The 18,135-nt window shown below is 44.0% G+C and overlaps 1 protein-coding gene across 11 annotated transcripts in view; it reads left to right on the plus strand.

Annotated features, from left to right (window-relative positions):
* dip2a (disco-interacting protein 2 homolog A) overlaps positions 1 to 18,135 on the plus strand; it is a 286,178-nt gene that overhangs the window by 219,550 nt on the left and 48,493 nt on the right. For 10 of the 11 annotated variants that reach the window (XR_006761253.1, XM_045704956.1, XM_045704958.1 and 7 more), the window contains 5 exons: positions 5,753 to 5,913; positions 7,577 to 7,657; positions 11,551 to 11,678; positions 13,662 to 13,776; positions 16,308 to 16,509. Coding sequence is in view for 10 of the 11 variants with exons in the window: in XM_045704956.1 (XP_045560912.1) it covers positions 5,753 to 5,913; positions 7,577 to 7,657; positions 11,551 to 11,678; positions 13,662 to 13,776; positions 16,308 to 16,509 (687 nt within the window). In the remaining variant the exon portion in view is untranslated. Of the gene's footprint in view, positions 1 to 5,752; positions 5,914 to 7,576; positions 7,658 to 11,550; positions 11,679 to 13,661; positions 13,777 to 14,975; positions 15,043 to 16,307; positions 16,510 to 18,135 lie in introns of those variants that run through there. The other variant, XM_045704959.1, reaches the window with a different exon arrangement.

The following is an 18,135-nucleotide window of genomic DNA, read 5'->3' on the forward strand; positions in this document are numbered from 1 at the left end:
AACTTAGCCTGGAACGAGGGGAAAACCCTAAACTTAGCCTGGAACGAGGGGAAAACCCTAAACTTAGCCTGGAACGAGGGGAAAACCCTAAACTTAGCCTGGAACGAGGGGAAAACCCTAAACTTAGCCTGGAACGAGGGAAACACCTAAACTTAGCCTGGAACGAGGGAAAAACACTAAACTTAGCCTGGAACGAGGGAAAAACCCTAAACTTAGCCTGGAACGAGGGGAAAACCTAAACAACTTAGCCTGGAACGAGGGGAACACCTAAACAACTTAGCCTGGAACGAGGGAAACACCTAAACAACTTAGCCTGGAACGAGGGAAACACCTAAACAACTTAGCCTGGAACGAGGGAAACACCTAAACAACTTAGCCTGGAACGAGGGGAACACCTAAACAACTTAGCCTGGAACGAGGGGAACACCCTAAACCTAGCCTGGAACGAGGGGAAAACCCTAAACTTAGCCTGGAACGAGGGAAACACCTAAACAACTTAGCCTGGAACGAGGGAAACACCTAAACAACTTAGCCTGGAACGAGGGGAACACCTAAACAACTTAGCCTGGAACGAGGGGAACACCTAAACAACTTAGCCTGGAACGAGGGGAACACCTAATGAACAGCCTGGAACGAGGGAAACACCTAAGGAACAGCCTGGAACGAGGGAAACACCTAATGAACAGCCTGGAACGAGGGAAAAACCCTAAACTTAGCCTGGAACGAGGGAAAAACCTAATGAACAGCCTGGAACGAGGGAAACACCTAATGAACAGCCTGGAACGAGGGAAACACCTAATGAACAACCTGGAACGAGGGAAAAACCCTAAACTTAGCCTGGAACGAGGGAAAAACCCTAAACTTAGCCTGGAACGAGGGAAAAACCCTAAACTTAGCCTGGAACGAGGGAAAAACCCTAAACTTAGCCTGGAACGAGGGGAAAACCTAATGAACAGCCTGGAACGGGGGAAAAACCTAATGAACAGCCTGGAACGAGGGAAAAACCCTAAACTTAGCCTGGAACGAGGGAAAAACCTAATGAACAGCCTGGAACGAGGGGAAAACCTAATGAACAGCCTGGAACGAGGGAAAAACCTAATGAACAGCCTGGAACGAGGGAAACACCTAATGAACAGCCTGGAACGAGGGGAAAACCCTAAACTTAGCCTGGAACGAGGGAAAAACCCTAAACTTAGCCTGGAACGAGGGGAACACCTAATGAACAGCCTGGAACGAGGGAAAAACCTAATGAACAGCCTGGAACGAGGGAAAAACCCTAAACTTAGCCTGGAACGAGGGAAAAACCCTAAACTTAGCCTGGAACGAGGGGAAAACCTAATGAACAGCCTGGAACGAGGGGAAAACCTAATGAACAGCCTGGAACGAGGGGAAAACCTAATGAACAGCCTGGAACGAGGGAAACACCTAATGAACAGCCTGGAACGAGGGAAAAACCCTAAACTTAGCCTGGAACGAGGGAAAAACCCTAAACTTAGCCTGGAACGAGGGGAACACCTAATGAACAGCCTGGAACGAGGGAAAAACCTAATGAACAGCCTGGAACGAGGGAAAAACCCTAAACTTAGCCTGGAACGAGGGAAAAACCCTAAACTTAGCCTGGAACGAGGGAAAAACCCTAAACTTAGCCTGGAACGAGGGAAACACCTAATGAACAGCCTGGAACGAGGGAAACACCTAATGAACAGCCTGGAACGAGGGAAACACCTAATGAACAGCCTGGAACGAGGGAAAAACCTAATGAACAGCCTGGAATGAGGGAAACACCTAATGAACAGCCTGGAACGAGGGAAAAACCCTAAACTTAGCCTGGAACGAGGGAAAAACCCTAAACTTAGCCTGGAACGAGGGAAAAACCCTAAACTTAGCCTGGAACGAGGGGAAAACCTAATGAACAGCCTGGAACGAGGGGAAAACCTAATGAACAGCCTGGAACGAGGGAAACACCTAATGAACAGCCTGGAACGAGGGAAAAACCCTAAACTTAGCCTGGAACGAGGGAAAAACCCTAAACTTAGCCTGGAACGAGGGGAACACCTAATGAACAGCCTGGAACGAGGGAAATACCTAATGAACAGCCTGGAACGAGGGAAAAACCCTAAACTTAGCCTGGAACGAGGGAAAAACCCTAAACTTAGCCTGGAACGAGGGAAAAACCCTAAACTTAGCCTGGAACGAGGGAAACACCTAATGAAACAGCCTGGAACGAGGGAAACACCTAATGAACAGCCTGGAACGAGGGAAACACCTAATGAACAGCCTGGAACGAGGGAAAAACCTAATGAACAGCCTGGAATGAGGGAAACACCTAATGAACAGCCTGGAACGAGGGAAAAACCCTAAACTTAGCCTGGAACGAGGGAAAAACCCTAAACTTAGCCTGGAACGAGGGAAAAACCCTAAACTTAGCCTGGAACGAGGGAAAAACCCTAAACTTAGCCTGGAACGAGGGAAACACCTAATGAACAGCCTGGAACGAGGGAAACACCTAATGAACAGCCTGGAACGAGGGAAAAACCTAATGAACAGCCTGGAACGAGGGAAAAACCTAATGAACAGCCTGGAACGAGGGAAAAACCTAATGAACAGCCTGGAACGAGGGAAAAACCTAATGAACAGCCTGGAACGAGGGAAACACCTAATGAACAGCCTGGAACGAGGGAAACACCCTAAACTTAGCCTGGAACGAGGGAAAAACCCTAAACTTAGCCTGGAACGAGGGAAAAACCCTAAACTTAGCCTGGAACGAGGGAAAAACCCTAAACTTAGCCTGGAACGAGGGGAAAACCTAATGAACAGCCTGGAACGAGGGAAAAACCTAATGAACAGCCTGGAACGAGGGGAAAACCCTAAACTTCGCCTGGAACGAGGGAAACACCTAATGAACAGCCTGGAACGAGGGAAAAACCCTAAACTTAGCCTGGAACGAGGGAAATACCCTAAACTTAGCCTGGAACGAGGGGAAAACCTAATGAACAGCCTGGAACGAGGGAAAAACCTAATGAACAGCCTGGAACGAGGGAAAAACCCTAAACTTCGCCTGGAACGAGGGAAACACCTAATGAACAGCCTGGAACGAGGGGAAAACCTAATGAACAGCCTGGAACGAGGGAAACACCTAATGAACAGCCTGGAACGAGGGAAACACCCTAAACTTAGCCTGGAACGAGGGAAAAACCCTAAACTTAGCCTGGAACGAGGGAAAAACCCTAAACTTAGCCTGGAACGAGGGGAAAACCTAATGAACAGCCTGGAACGAGGGAAAAACCTAATGAACAGCCTGGAACGAGGGGAAAACCCTAAACTTAGCCTGGAACGAGGGAAAAACCTAATGAACAGCCTGGAACGAGGGGAAAACCTAATGAACAGCCTGGAACGAGGGGAAAACCCTAAACTTAGCCTGGAAATAGGGGAAAACCCTAAACTTAGCCTGGAACGAGGGGAAAACCCTAAACTTAGCCTGGAACGAGGGAAAAACCCTAAACTTAGCCTGGAACGAGGGAAACACCTAAACAACTTAGCCTGGAACGAGGGGAAAACCCTAAACTTAGCCTGGAACGAGGGAAACACCTAAACTTAGCCTGGAACGAGGGAAAAACCTAATGAACAGCCTGGAACGAGGGGAAAACCCTAAACTTAGCCTGGAACGAGGGAAAAACCTAATGAACAGCCTGGAACGAGGGAAAAACCCTAAACTTAGCCTGGAACGAGGGGAAAACCCTAAACTTAGCCTGGAACGAGGGAAACACCTAAACAACTTAGCCTGGAACGAGGGGAAAACCCTAAACTTAGCCTGGAACGAGGGAAAAACCCTAAACTTAGCCTGGAACGAGGGGAAAACCCTAAACTTAGCCTGGAACGAGGGGAAAACACTAAACTTAGTCTGGAACGAGGGAAAAACCCTAAACTTAGCCTGGAACGAGGGAAAAACCCTAAACTTAGCCTGGAACGAGGGAAACACCTAAACAACTTAGCCTGGAACGAGGGAAAAACCCTAAACTTAGCCTGGAACGAGGGAAAAACCCTAAACTTAGCCTGGAACGAGGGGAAAACTCTAAACTTAGCCTGGAACGAGGGAAACACCTAAACAACTTAGCCTGGAACGAGGGAAACACCTAAACAACTTAGCCTGGAACGAGGGAAAAACCCTAAACTTAGCCTGGAACGAGGGGAAAACCCTAAACTTAGCCTGGAACGAGGGGAAAACACTAAACTTAGTCTGGAACGAGGGAAAAACACTAAACTTAGCCTGGAACGAGGGAAAAACACTAAACTTAGCCTGGAACGAGGGAAAAACCCTAAACTTAGCCTGGAACGAGGGTGGTTAGGTGGAACACGTTGTCCTACTGATTACAATGCTTTGTTTATTGATATCCCGCTCTGGTGTGTGTGTGATGTTATGACGTGTGTGTGTGTGTGTGTGTGTGTGTGTGTGTGTGTGTGTGTGTGTGTGTGTGTGTGTGTGTGTGTGTGTGTGTGTGTGTGTCCAAAGCACTGGTGTGTGTGTGATGTTATGACGTGTGTGTGTGTGTGTGTGTGTGTCCACAGCACTGGTGTGTGTGTGATGTTATGACGTGTGTGTGTGTGTGTGTGTGTCCACAGCGCTGGTGTGTGTGTGATGTTTTGACGTGTGTGTGTGTGTGTGTGTCCACAGCGCTGGTGTGTGTGATGTTATGACGCGTGTGTGTCCACAGCGCTGGTGTGTGTGTGATGTTATGACGTGTGTGTGTGTGTGTGTGTGTGTGTCCACAGCGCTGGTGTGTGTGATGTTTTGACGTGTGTGTGTGTGTGTGTGTGCCACAGCGCTGGTGTGTGTGATGTTATGACGTGTGTGTGTGTGTGTCCACAGCGCTGGTGTGTGTGTGATGTTATGACGTGTGTGTGTGTGTGTGTGTGTGTCCCCAGCGCTGGTGTGTGTGATGTTATGACGTGTGTGTGTGTGTGTGTGTGTGTGTGTGTGTGTCCACAGCGCTGGTGTGTGTGATGTTATGACGTGTGTGTGTGTGTGTCCACAGCGCTGGTGTGTGTGTGATGTTTTGACGTGTGTGTGTGTGTGTGTGTGTGTGTCCACAGCGCTGGTGTGTGTGTGATGTTTTGACGTGTGTGTGTGTGTGTGTGTGTGTGTGTGTGTGTGTCCACAGCGCTGGTGTGTGTGATGTTTTGACGTGTGTGTGTGTGTGTCCACAGCGCTGGTGTGTGTGTGATGTTATGACGTGTGTGTGTGTGTGTGTGTGTGTGTGTCCACAGCGCTGGTGTGTGTGTGATGTTATGACGTGTGTGTGTGTGTGTGTGTGTGTCCACAGCGCTGGTGTGTGTGATGTTATGACGTGTGTGTGTGTGTGTGTGTGTGTCCACAGCGCTGGTGTGTGTGTGATGTTATGACGTGTGTGTGTGTGTGTGTGTGTGTGTCCACAGCGCTGGTGTGTGTGATGTTATGACGTGTGTGTGTGTGTGTGTGTGTGTGTCCACAGCGCTGGTGTGTGTGTGATGTTTTGACGTGTGTGTGTGTGTGTGTGTGTGTGTTCCACAGCGCTGGTGTGTGTGATGTTATGACGTGTGTGTGTGTGTGTGTGTGTCCACAGCGCTGGTGTGTGTGTGATGTTATGACGTGTGTGTGTGTGTGTGTGTCCACAGCGCTGGTGTGTGTGATGTTATGACGTGTGTGTGTGTGTGTGTCCACAGCGCTGGTGTGTGTGTGATGTTATGACGTGTGTGTGTGTGTGTGTGTCCACAGCGCTGGTGTGTGTGGTACGTGTGGAGGGAACTCCTTATCTCTGCCAGACAGACGAGGTTGGGGAGATCTGTGTGAGTTCTGGGAGCACCGGCGGGAGCACCGGTGGGAGCACCGGCATGGCATACTACGGCCTCCCGGGCATGACCAAGAACACATTCCAGGTTTGTACTGTCACTTTAACACTCATCATGGTGTCACATTGTTACTGCAAAAGAGAATGTGTTCTCAATAACTTTCCTGGTTAATTAAAGGCAGTAACTACATAAATGAATACTGAGTGGTGTGTATAGTCATGTTGTCTGGTCTAGACCATCCCAGTAACAGCGTTAGAAGCTATGTGGTGTGTATAGTTATGTTGTCTGGTCTAGACCATCCCAGTAACAGCGTTAGAAGCTATGTGGTGTGTATAGTTATGTTGTCTGGTCTAGACCATCCCAGTAACAGCGTTAGGAGCTATGTGGTGTGTATAGTTATGTTGTCTGGTCTAGACCATCCCAGTAACAGCGTTAGAAGCTATGTGGTGTGTATAGTTATGTTGTCTGGTCTAGACCATCCCAGTAACAGCGTTAGGAGCTATGTGGTGTGTATAGTTATGTTGTCTGGTCTAGACCATCCCAGTAACAGCGTTAGGAGCTATGTGGTGTGTATAGTTATGTTGTCTGGTCTAGACCATCCCAGTAACAGCGTTAGGAGCTATGTGGTGTGTATAGTTATGTTGTCTGGTCTAGACCATCCCAGTAACAGTGTTAGGAGCTATGTGGTGTGTATAGGTATGTTGTCTGGTCTAGACCATCCCAGTAACAGCGTTAGAAGCTATGTGGTGTGTATAGTTATGTTGTCTGGTCTAGACCATCCCAGTAACAGCGTTAGGAGCTATGTGGTGTGTATAGTTATGTTGTCTGGTCTAGACCATCCCAGTAACAGCGTTAGGAGCTATGTGGTGTGTATAGTTATGTTGTCTGGTCTAGACCATCCCAGTAACAGCGTTAGGAGCTATGTGGTGTGTATAGTTATGTTGTCTGGTCTAGACCATCCCAGTAACAGCGTTAGGAGCTATGTGGTGTGTATAGTTATGTTGTCTGGTCTAGACCATCCCAGTAACAGCGTTAGGAGCTATGTGGTGTGTATAGTTATGTTGTCTGGTCTAGACCATCCCAGTAACAGCGTTAGAAGCTATGTGGTGTGTATAGTTATGTTGTCTGGTCTAGACCATCCCAGTAACAGCGTTAGGAGCTATGTGGTGTGTATAGTTATGTTGTCTGGTCTAGACCATCCCAGTAACAGCGTTAGGAGCTATGTGGTGTGTATAGTTATGTTGTCTGGTCTAGACCATCCCAGTAACAGCGTTAGGAGCTATGTGGTGTGTATAGTTATGTTGTCTGGTCTAGACCATCCCAGTAACAGCGTTAGAAGCTATGTGGTGTGTATAGTTATGTTGTCTGGTCTAGACCATCCCAGTAACAGCGTTAGGAGCTATGTGGTGTGTATAGTTATGTTGTCTGGTCTAGACCATCCCAGTAACAGCGTTAGGAGCTATGTGGTGTGTATAGTTATGTTGTCTGGTCTAGACCATCCCAGTAACAGCGTTAGGAGCTATGTGGTGTGTATAGTTATGTTGTCTGGTCTAGACCATCCCAGTAACAGCGTTAGAAGCTATGTGGTGTGTATAGTTATGTTGTCTGGTCTAGACCATCCCAGTAACAGCGTTAGGAGCTATGTGGTGTGTATAGTTATGTTGTCTGGTCTAGACCATCCCAGTAACAGCGTTAGGAGCTATGTGGTGTGTGTCTAGTGGTGTGTGCATAGTCCTGTTGCCTGTTCCAGACCATCCCAGTAAGAGCGTCAGGAGGTCCCATCAGTGGCAGACCCTTCACCAGGACGTCACTACTGGGCTTTGTAGGACCTGTGAGTTCACTGTTATCTATTACTAGGATCCTTACATGCCCAGCTGCTAGCATGATGTCTGCTAAATGTCTGCTAAGTGTATCTGTTAGCATGATGTCTGCTAAGTGTGTCTGCTAGCACGATGTCTGCTAAATGTATCTGCTAGCATGATGTCTGCTAAGTGTATCTGTTAGCACGATGTCTGCTAAATGTGTCTGCTAGCATGATGTCTACTAAATGTGTCTGCTAAGTGTATCTGTTAGAATGATGTCTGCTAAATGTCTGCTAAGTGTATCTGCTAGCATGATGTCTGCTAAATGTATCTGTTAGCATGATGTCTGCTATATGTATCTGCTAGCATGATGTGTCTGCTAGCATGATGTGTCTGCTAGCATGATGTGTCTGCTAGCATGATGTGTCTGCTAGCATGATGTGTCTGCTAGCATGATGTCTGCTAAATGCGTCTGCTAGCATGATGTATCTGCTGAATGCGTCTGCTAGCGTGATGTCTGCTGAATGCGTCTGCTAGCATGATGTATCTGCTGAATGCGTCTGCTAGCGTGATGTCTGCTGAATGCGTCTGCTAGCGTGATGTCTGCTGAATGCGTCTGCTAGCATGATGTATCTGCTGAATGCGTCTGCTAGCATGATGTATCTGCTGAATGCGTCTGCTAGCATGATGTATCTGCTAAATGCTTCTGCTAGCATGATGTATCTGCTAAATGTATCTGCTAGCATGATGTATCTGCTAAATGCGTCTGCTAGCGTGATGTATCTGCTAAATTCGTCTGCTAGCATGATGTATCTGCTAAATGTATCTGCTAGCGTGATGTCTGCTGAATGCGTCTGCTAGCATGATGTGTCTGCTAGCGTGATGTATCGGCTAGCGTGATGTATCGGCTAGCGTGATGTATCGGCTAGCGTGATGTATCTGCTAAATGTAGCATGACGTATCTGCTAGCATGATGTCTGCTAAATGTATCTGCTAGCGTGATGTCTGCTAGCGTGATGTCTGCTAAATGTTTCTTCTAGCATGATGTGTCTGCTAGCGTGATGTATCTGCTAGCGTGATGTATCGGCTAGCGTGATGTCGGCTAGCGTGATGTCGGCTAGCGTGATGTCGGCTAGCGTGATGTATCGGCTAGCGTGATGTATCGGCTAGCGTGATGTATCGGCTAGCGTGATGTATCTGCTAAATGTAGCATGACGTATCTGCTAGCATGATGTCTGCTAAATGTATCTGCTAGCGTGATGTCTGCTAGCGTGATGTCTGCTAAATGTTTCTTCTAGCATGATGTGTCTGCTAGCGGGATGTATCGGCTAGCGTGATGTCGGCTAGCGTGATGTCGGCTAGCGTGATGTATCGGCTAGCGTGATGTATCGGCTAGCGTGATGTATCGGCTAGCGTGATGTATCTGCTAAATGTAGCATGACGTATCTGCTAGCATGATGTCTGCTAAATGTATCTGCTAGCGTGATGTCTGCTAGCGTGATGTCTGCTAAATGTTTCTTCTAACATGATGTGTCTGCTAGCGTGATGTATCGGCTAGCGTGATGTATCGGCTAGCGTGATGTATCGGCTAGCGTGATGTATCGGCTAGCGTGATGTATCGGCTAGCGTGATGTATCTGCTAAATGTAGCATGACGTATCTGCTAGCATGATGTCTGCTAAATGTATCTGCTAGCGTGATGTCTGCTAGCGTGATGTCTGCTAAATGTTTCTTCTAGCATGATGTGTCTGCTAGCGTGATGTATCGGCTAGCATGATGTATCGGCTAGCGTGATGTATCGGCTAGCGTGATGTATCGGCTAGCGTGATGTATCTGCTAAATGTAGCATGACGTATCTGCTAGCATGATGTCTGCTAAATGTATCTGCTAGCGTGATGTCTGCTAAATGTATCTGCTAGCGTGATGTCTGCTAGCGTGATGTCTGCTAAATGTATCTGCTAGCGTGATGTCTGCTAGCATGACGTCTGCTAAATATTTCTGCTAGCATGATGTCTGCTGAATGTGTCTGCTAGCATGATGTGTCTGCTAGCATGTGTCTGCTAGCATGATGTCTGCTAGCGTGATGTCTGCTAGCGTGATGTATCGGCTAGCGTGGTGTATCGGCTAGCGTGATGTATCGGCTAGCGTGATGTATCTGCTAAATGTATCGGCTAGCGTGATGTATCGGCTAGCGTGATGTATCTGCTAAATGTTTCTGCTAGCATGATGTCTGCTAAATGCGTCTGCTAAATGTACACTACCGGTCAAAAGTTTTCGAACACCTACTCATTCAAGAGTTTTTCTTTATTTTTACTATTTTCTACATTGTAGAATAATAGTGAAGACATCAAAACTGTAACATATATGGAATCATATAGTAACCAAAAAAGTGTTAAACAAATCAAAATATATTTTATATTTGAGATTCTTCAAATAGCCACCCTTTGCCTTGATGACAGCTTTGCGCACTCTTGGCATTCTCTCAACCAGCTTCACCTGGAATGCTTTTCCAACAGTCTTGAAGGAGTTCCAACATATGCTGAGCACTTGTTGGCTGCTTTTCCTTCACTCTGCGGTCCGACTCATCCCAGACCATCTCAATTTGGTTGAGGTTGGGGGATTGTGGAGGCCAGGTCATCTGATGCAGCGCTCCATCACTCTCCTTCTTGGTCAAATAGCCTGGAGGTGTGTTTTGGGTCATTGTCCTGTTGAAAAACAAGTGATAGTCCCACTAAGCCCAAACCAGATGGGATGGTGTATCGCTGCAGAATGCTGTGGTAGCCATGCTGGTTAAGTGTGCCTTGAATTCTAAATAAATCACAGACCGTGTCACCAGCAAAGCACCCCCACACCATCACACCTCCTCCTCCATGCTTCACGGTGGGAACCACACATGCAGAGATCATCCGTTCACCCACACTGCGTCTCACAAAGACCGCGGTTGGAAGGACACATTTCCTCTAGTCTAATGTCCATTGCTCGTGTTTCTTGGCCAAGTCTCTTCTTCTTATTGGTGTCCTTTAATAGTGGTTTCTTTGCAGCAATTCGACCATGAAGGCCTGATTCACAGAGTCTCCTCTGAACAGTTGATGTTGACACGTGTCTGTTACTTGAACTCTATGAAGCATTTATTTGGGCTGCAATTTCTGAGGCTGGTAACTCTAATGAACTTATTCTCTGCAGCAGAGGTAACTCTGGGTCTTCCTTTCCTGTGTCGGTCCACATGAGAGCCTGTTTCATCAGCGCTAGATGGTTTTTGCGACTGCACTTGAAATGTTCCATATTAACTGATTGTCATGTCTTAAAGTAATGATGGACTGTCGTTTCTTTGCTTATTTGAGCTGTTCTTGCCATAATATGGACTTAGCCCTATTTGGTAAAAGACAATCTTCTGTATACCACCTCTACCTTGTCACAACACAACTGATTAGCTCAAACGCATTTAAGAAGGAAATAAATTCCACAAATGAACTTTTAACAAGGCACACTTGTTAATTGAAATGCATTCCAGGTGACTACCTCATGAAGCTGGTTGAGAGAATGCCAAGAGTGTGCAAAGCCGTCATCAAGGCAAAGGGTGGCTACTTTGAAGAATCTCAAATATAAAATCTATTTAGATTTTTTGGTTACTACATGACTCCAAACGTTTTACCGGTAGTGTATCTGCTAGCATGATATCTGCTAAATGTAGCTGCTAAATTAGGTATAGCTGATGTCAATAGATAATCATTTCACTGTTAGTCTGGTTACTAAGCATGTGACAAATAACATTTTATTTTACTTGACATACTGCTGGACCTGACCATCCATTTCACTGTTAGTCGACACCTGTTGTTTACCAAGCATGTGACAAATACACCTTTTACTTTATTTGACTAGATGTGTTGGGCAGTGACTAACCACCCTGTGTGTGTGGTCTCCAGGACAACCTGGTGTTTATCGTGGGTAGAATGGACGGGCTGATGACGGTGTGTGGGCGGAGACACAACGCTGATGATGTGGTTGCCACGGCGCTGGCAGTGGAGCCCATGAAGTTTGTCTACAGGGGGAGGTGAGGAGGGGGGGTTCTGTGTAGGATAGCAGTGTTGTTGTTGTGTTCTAGGATAGCAGTGTTGTTGTTGTGTTCTAGGATAGCAGTGTTGTTGTTGTGTTCTAGGATAGCAGTGTTGTTGTTGTGTTCTAGGATAGCAGTGTTGTTGTGTTCTCGGATAGCAGTGTTGTTGTTGTGTTCTAGGATAGCAGTGTTGTTGTTGTGTTCTAGGATAGCAGTGTTGTTGTGTTCTCGGATAGCAGTGTTGTTGTTGTAGGATAGCAGTGTTGTTGTTGTTGTTGTGTTCTAGGATAGCAGTGTTGTTGTTGTGTTCTGGGATAGCAGTGTTGTTGTTGTGTTCTAGGATAGCAGTGTTGTTGTTGTGTTCTAGGATAGCAGTGTTGTTGTGTTCTAGGATAGCAGTGTTGTTGTTGTGTTCTAGGATAGCAGTGTTGTTGTGTTCTAGGATAGCAGTGTTGTTGTGTTCTAGGATAGCAGTGTTGTTGTTGTGTTCTAGGATAGCAGTGTTGTTGTTGTGTTCTAGGATAGCAGTGTTGTTGTTGTGTTCTAGGATAGCAGTGTTGTTGTGTTCTAGGATAGCAGTGTTGTTGTGTTCTAGGATAGCAGTGTTGTTGTTGTGTTCTAGGATAGCAGTGTTGTTGTTGTGTTCTAGGATAGCAGTGTTGTTGTGTTCTAGGATAGCAGTGTTGTTGTTGTGTTCTAGGATAGCAGTGTTGTTGTTGTGTTCTAGGATAGCAGTGTTGTTGTTGTGTTCTGGGATAGCAGTGTTGTTGTTGTGTTCTAGGATAGCAGTGTTGTTGTTGTGTTCTAGGATAGCAGTGTTGTTGTTGTGTTCTAGGATAGCAGTGTTGTTGTGTTCTAGGATAGCAGTGTTGTTGTTGTGTTCTAGGATAGCAGTGTTGTTGTGTTCTAGGATAGCAGTGTTGTTGTGTTCTAGGATAGCAGTGTTGTTGTGTTCTAGGATAGCAGTGTTGTTGTTGTGTTCTCGGATAGCAGTGTTGTTGTTGTGTTCTAGGATAGCAGTGTTGTTGTGTTCTCGGATAGCAGTGTTGTTGTTGTGTTCTAGGATAGCAGTGTTGTTGTGTTCTCGGATAGCAGTGTTGTTGTGTTCTAGGATAGCAGTGTTGTTGTTGTAGGATAGCAGTGTTGTTGTTGTGTTCTAGGATAGCAGTGTTGTTGTGTTCTCGGATAGCAGTGTTGTTGTTGTAGGATAGCAGTGTTGTTGTTGTTGTTGTGTTCTAGGATAGCAGTGTTGTTGTTGTGTTCTAGGATAGCAGTGTTGTTGTTGTGTTCTAGGATAGCAGTGTTGTTGTGTTCTAGGATAGCAGTGTTGTTGTTGTGTTCTAGGATAGCAGTGTTGTTGTGTTCTAGGATAGCAGTGGTGTTGTTGTGTTCTAGGATAGCAGTGTTGTTGTTGTGTTCTAGGATAGCAGTGTTGTTGTGTTCTAGGATAGCAGTGTTGTTGTGTTCTAGGATAGCAGTGTTGTTGTTGTGTTCTAGGATAGCAGTGTTGTTGTTGTGTTCTAGGATAGCAGTGTTGTTGTTGTGTTCTAGGATAGCAGTGTTGTTGTTGTGTTCTAGGATAGCAGTGTTGTTGTTGTGTTCTAGGATAGCAGTGTTGTTGTTGTGTTCTAGGATAGCAGTGTTGTTGTTGTGTTCTAGGATAGCAGTGTTGTTGTTGTGTTCTAGGATAGCAGTGTTGTTGTTGTGTTCTGGGATAGCAGTGTTGTTGTTGTGTTCTAGGATAGCAGTGTTGTTGTTGTGTTCTAGGATAGCAGTGTTGTTGTTGTGTTCTAGGATAGCAGTGTTGTTGTTGTGTTCTAGGATAGCAGTGTTGTTGTTGTGTTCTAGGATAGCAGTGTTGTTGTTGTGTTCTAGGATAGCAGTGTTGTTGTTGTGTTCTAGGATAGCAGTGTTGTTGTTGTGTTCTAGGATAGCAGTGTTGTTGTGTTCTAGGATAGCAGTGTTGTTGTTGTGTTCTAGGATAGCAGTGTTCTCCGTCTCGGTTCTCCATGATGAGCGTATCGTAGTCGTGGCAGAACAGAGACCAGACGCTTCAGAGGAGGGCAGCTTCCAGTGGATGAGCCGCGTTCTTCAGGTACAACACAGTATATATACATCATGTATACAACACAGTATATATACATCAGGTACAACACAGTATATATACATCACCTATACAACACAGTATATATACATCACCTATACAACACAGTATATATACATCATGTATACAACACAGTATATATACATCATGTACAACACAGTATATATACATCATGTACAACACAGTATATATACATCACCTATACAACACAGTATATATACATCATGTACAACACAGTATATATATACATCATGTACAACACAGTATATATACATCACCTATACAACACAGTATATATACATCATGTACAACACAGTATATATATACATCATGTACAACACAGTATATATACATCAGGTACAACACAGTATATATATACATCATGTACAACACAGTATATATACATCATGTATACAACACAGTATATATATACATCAGGTACAACATAGTATATATATACATCAGGTACAACACAGTATATATATATACATCAGGTACAACACAGTATATATACATCAGGTACAACACAGTATATATATACATCATGTACAACACAGTATATATATACATCAGGTACAACACAGTATATATATACATCAGGTACAACACAGTATATATATATACACATCAGGTACAACACAGTATATATATACATCAGGTACAACACAGTATAAATACATCATGTACAACACAGTATATATACATCATGTACAACACAGTATATATATACATCAGGTACAACACAGTATATATATACATCATGTACAACACAGTATATATACATCATGTATACAACACAGTATATATATACATCATGTACAACACAGTATATATATACATCATGTACAACACAGTATATATACATCATGTATACAACACAGTATATATATACATCATGTACAACACAGTATATATATACATCATGTACAACACAGTATATATATATATACATCATGTACAACACAGTGTATATATACATCAGGTACAACACAGTATATATATACATCATGTACAACACAGTATATATATATACATCATGTACAACACAGTATAAATACATCAGGTACAACACAGTATATATACATCATGTACAACACAGTATATATACATCATGTAAACAACACCTCTTCATGTACAACACAGTATATATACATCATGTATACAACACCTCTTCAGGTACATGTATACAGGCTATAGACAGTATTCACCAGGTGGGGGGTACTGCCTAGCTCTGGTCCCTGTCAGCATGTCTATTCTATTTTCTACAGGCTATAGACAGTATTCACCAGGTGGGGGGTACCGCCTAGCTCTGGTCCCTGTCAGCATGTCTATTCTATTTTCTACAGCCTATAGACAGTATTCACCATGTGCGGGGTACTGCCTAGCTCTGGTCCCTGTCAGCATGTCTATTGTATTTTCTACAGGCTATAGAAAGTATTCACCAGGTGGGGGTGTACTGCCTAGCTCTGGTCCCTGTCAGCATGTCTATTCTATTTTCTACAGGCTATAGACAGTATTCACCAGGTGGGGGGTACCGCCTAGCTCTGGTCCCTGTCAGCATGTCTATTGTATTTTCTACAGGCTATAGACAGTATTCACCAGGTGGGGGGTACTGCCTAGCTCTGGTCCCTGTCAGCATGTCTATTCTATTTTCAACAGGCTATAGACAGTATTCACCAGGTGGGGGGTACTGCCTAGCTCTGGTCCCTGTCAGCATGTCTATTGTATTTTCTACAGGCTATAGACAGTATTCACCAGGTGGGGGTGTACTGCCTCGCTCAGGTCCCTGTCAGCATGTCTATTGTATTTTCTACAGGCTATAGACAGTATTCACCAGGTGGGGGTGTACTGCCTAGCTCTGGTCCCTGTCAGCATGTCTATTGTATTTTCTACAGGCTATAGACAGTATTCACCAGGTGGGGGTGTACTGCCTAGCTCTGGTCCCTGTCAGCATGTCTATTCTATTTTCTACAGGCTATAGACAGTATTCACCAGGTGGGGGTGTACTGCCTAGCTCTGGTCCCTGTCAGCATGTCTATTCTATTTTCTACAGCCTATAGACAGTATTCACCAGGTGGGGGGTACCGCCTAGCTCTGGTCCCTGTCAGCATGTCTATTGTATTTTCAACAGGCTATAGACAGTATTCACCAGGTGGGGGGTACTGCCTAGCTCTGGTCCCTGTCAGCATGTCTATTCTATTTTCAACAGGCTATAGACAGTATTCACCAGGTGGGGGGTACTGCCTAGCTCTGGTCCCTGTCAGCATGTCTATTGTATTTTCTACAGGCTATAGACAGTATTCACCAGGTGGGGGTGTACTGCCTAGCTCTGGTCCCTGTCAGCATGTCTATTGTATTTTCTACAGGCTATAGACAGTATTCACCAGGTGGGGGGTACTGCCTAGCTCTGGTCCCTGTCAGCATGTCTATTCTATTTTCAACAGGCTATAGACAGTATTCACCAGGTGGGGGGTACTGCCTAGCTCTGGTCCCTGTCAGCATGTCTATTCTATTTTCAACAGGCTATAGACAGTATTCACCAGGTGGGGGTGTACTGCCTAGCTCTGGTCCCTGCCAACACAATGCCCAAGGCTCCGCTGGGTGGGATCCATATCTCAGAGACCAAACAGAGGTTTCTGGAAGGAGCTCTCCACCCCTGCAATGTACTCATGTGTCCTCACAGCTGTGTTACCAACCTGCCCAAACCACGGCAGAAACAACCAGGTACGATCAGACTTTTCATTCAAGGCTCCAGAATGTGTCATTGGTTGTGTCCGAATGTTCTACCAGCCTACTGTTCAGAACCTACTGTTAGAACTATATACTGTTCAGAACCTACTGTTAGAACCTACTGTTAGAACTATATACTGTTCAGAACCTACTGTTAGAACCTACTGTTAGAACTATATACTGTTCAGAACCTACTGTTAGAACCTACTGTTCAGAACCTACTGTTAGAACTATATACTGTTAGAACTATATACTGTTAGAACTATATACTGTTAGAACTATATACTGTTAGAACTATATACTGTTAGAACCTACTGTTAGAACTGTATACTGTTAGAACTATATACTGTTAGAACTATATACTGTTAGAACTATATACTGTTAGAACTATATACTGTTCAGAACCTACTGTTAGAACTATATACTGTTCAGAACCTACTGTTAGAACTATATACTGTTCAGAACCTACTGTTAGAACTATATACTGTTCAGAACCTACTGTTAGAACTATATACTGTTCAGAACCTACTGTTAGAACTATATACTGTTCAGAACCTACTGTTAGAACTATATACTGTTCAGAACCTACTGTTAGAACTATATACTGTTCAGAACCTACTGTTAGAACTATATACTGTTAGAACCTACTGTTAGAACTATATACTGTTAGAACTATATACTGTTAGAACTATATACTGTTCAGAACCTACTGTTAGAACTATATACTGTTCAGAACCTACTGTTAGAACTATATACTGTTAGAACCTACTGTTAGAACCTACTCTTAGAACTATATACTGTTCAGAACCTACTGTTAGAACTATATACTGTTCAGAACCTACTGTTAGAACTATATACTGTTAGAACTATATACTGTTAGAACCTACTCTTAGAACTATATACTGTTCAGAACCTACTGTTAGAACTATATACTGTTAGAACCTACTGTTAGAACTATATACTGTTCAGAACCTACTGTTAGAACTATATACTGTTCAGAACCTACTCTTAGAACTATATACTGTTCAGAACCTACTGTTAGAACTATATACTGTTCAGAACCTACTGTTAGAACTATATACTGTTAGAACCTACTCTTAGAACTATATACTGTTCAGAACCTACTGTTAGAACTATATACTGTTCAGAACCTACTGTTAGAACTATATACTGTTCAGAACCTACTGTTAGAACTATATACTGTTAGAACCTACTCTTAGAACTATATACTGTTAGAACTATATACTGTTAGAACCTACTGTTAGAACTATATACTGTTAGAACTATATACTGTTAGAACTATATACTGTTAGAACAATATACTGTTCAGAACCTACTGTTAGAACTATATACTGTTCAGAACTATATACTGTTCAGAACCTACTGTTAGAACTATATACTGTTAGAACTATATACTGTTAGAACCTACTGTTAGAACTATATACTGTTAGAACTATATACTGTTAGAACCTACTGTTAGAACTATATACTGTTAGAACTATATACTATTAGAACTATATACTGTTAGAACTATATACTATTAGAACTATATACTGTTCAGAACCTACTGTTAGAACTATATACTGTTAGAACTATATACTGTTAGAACTATATACTATT

This window comes from Salmo salar, chromosome ssa21 (genome assembly GCF_905237065.1).
Source record: "Salmo salar chromosome ssa21, Ssal_v3.1, whole genome shotgun sequence".
Lineage (NCBI taxonomy): Eukaryota > Metazoa > Chordata > Actinopteri > Salmoniformes > Salmonidae > Salmo > Salmo salar.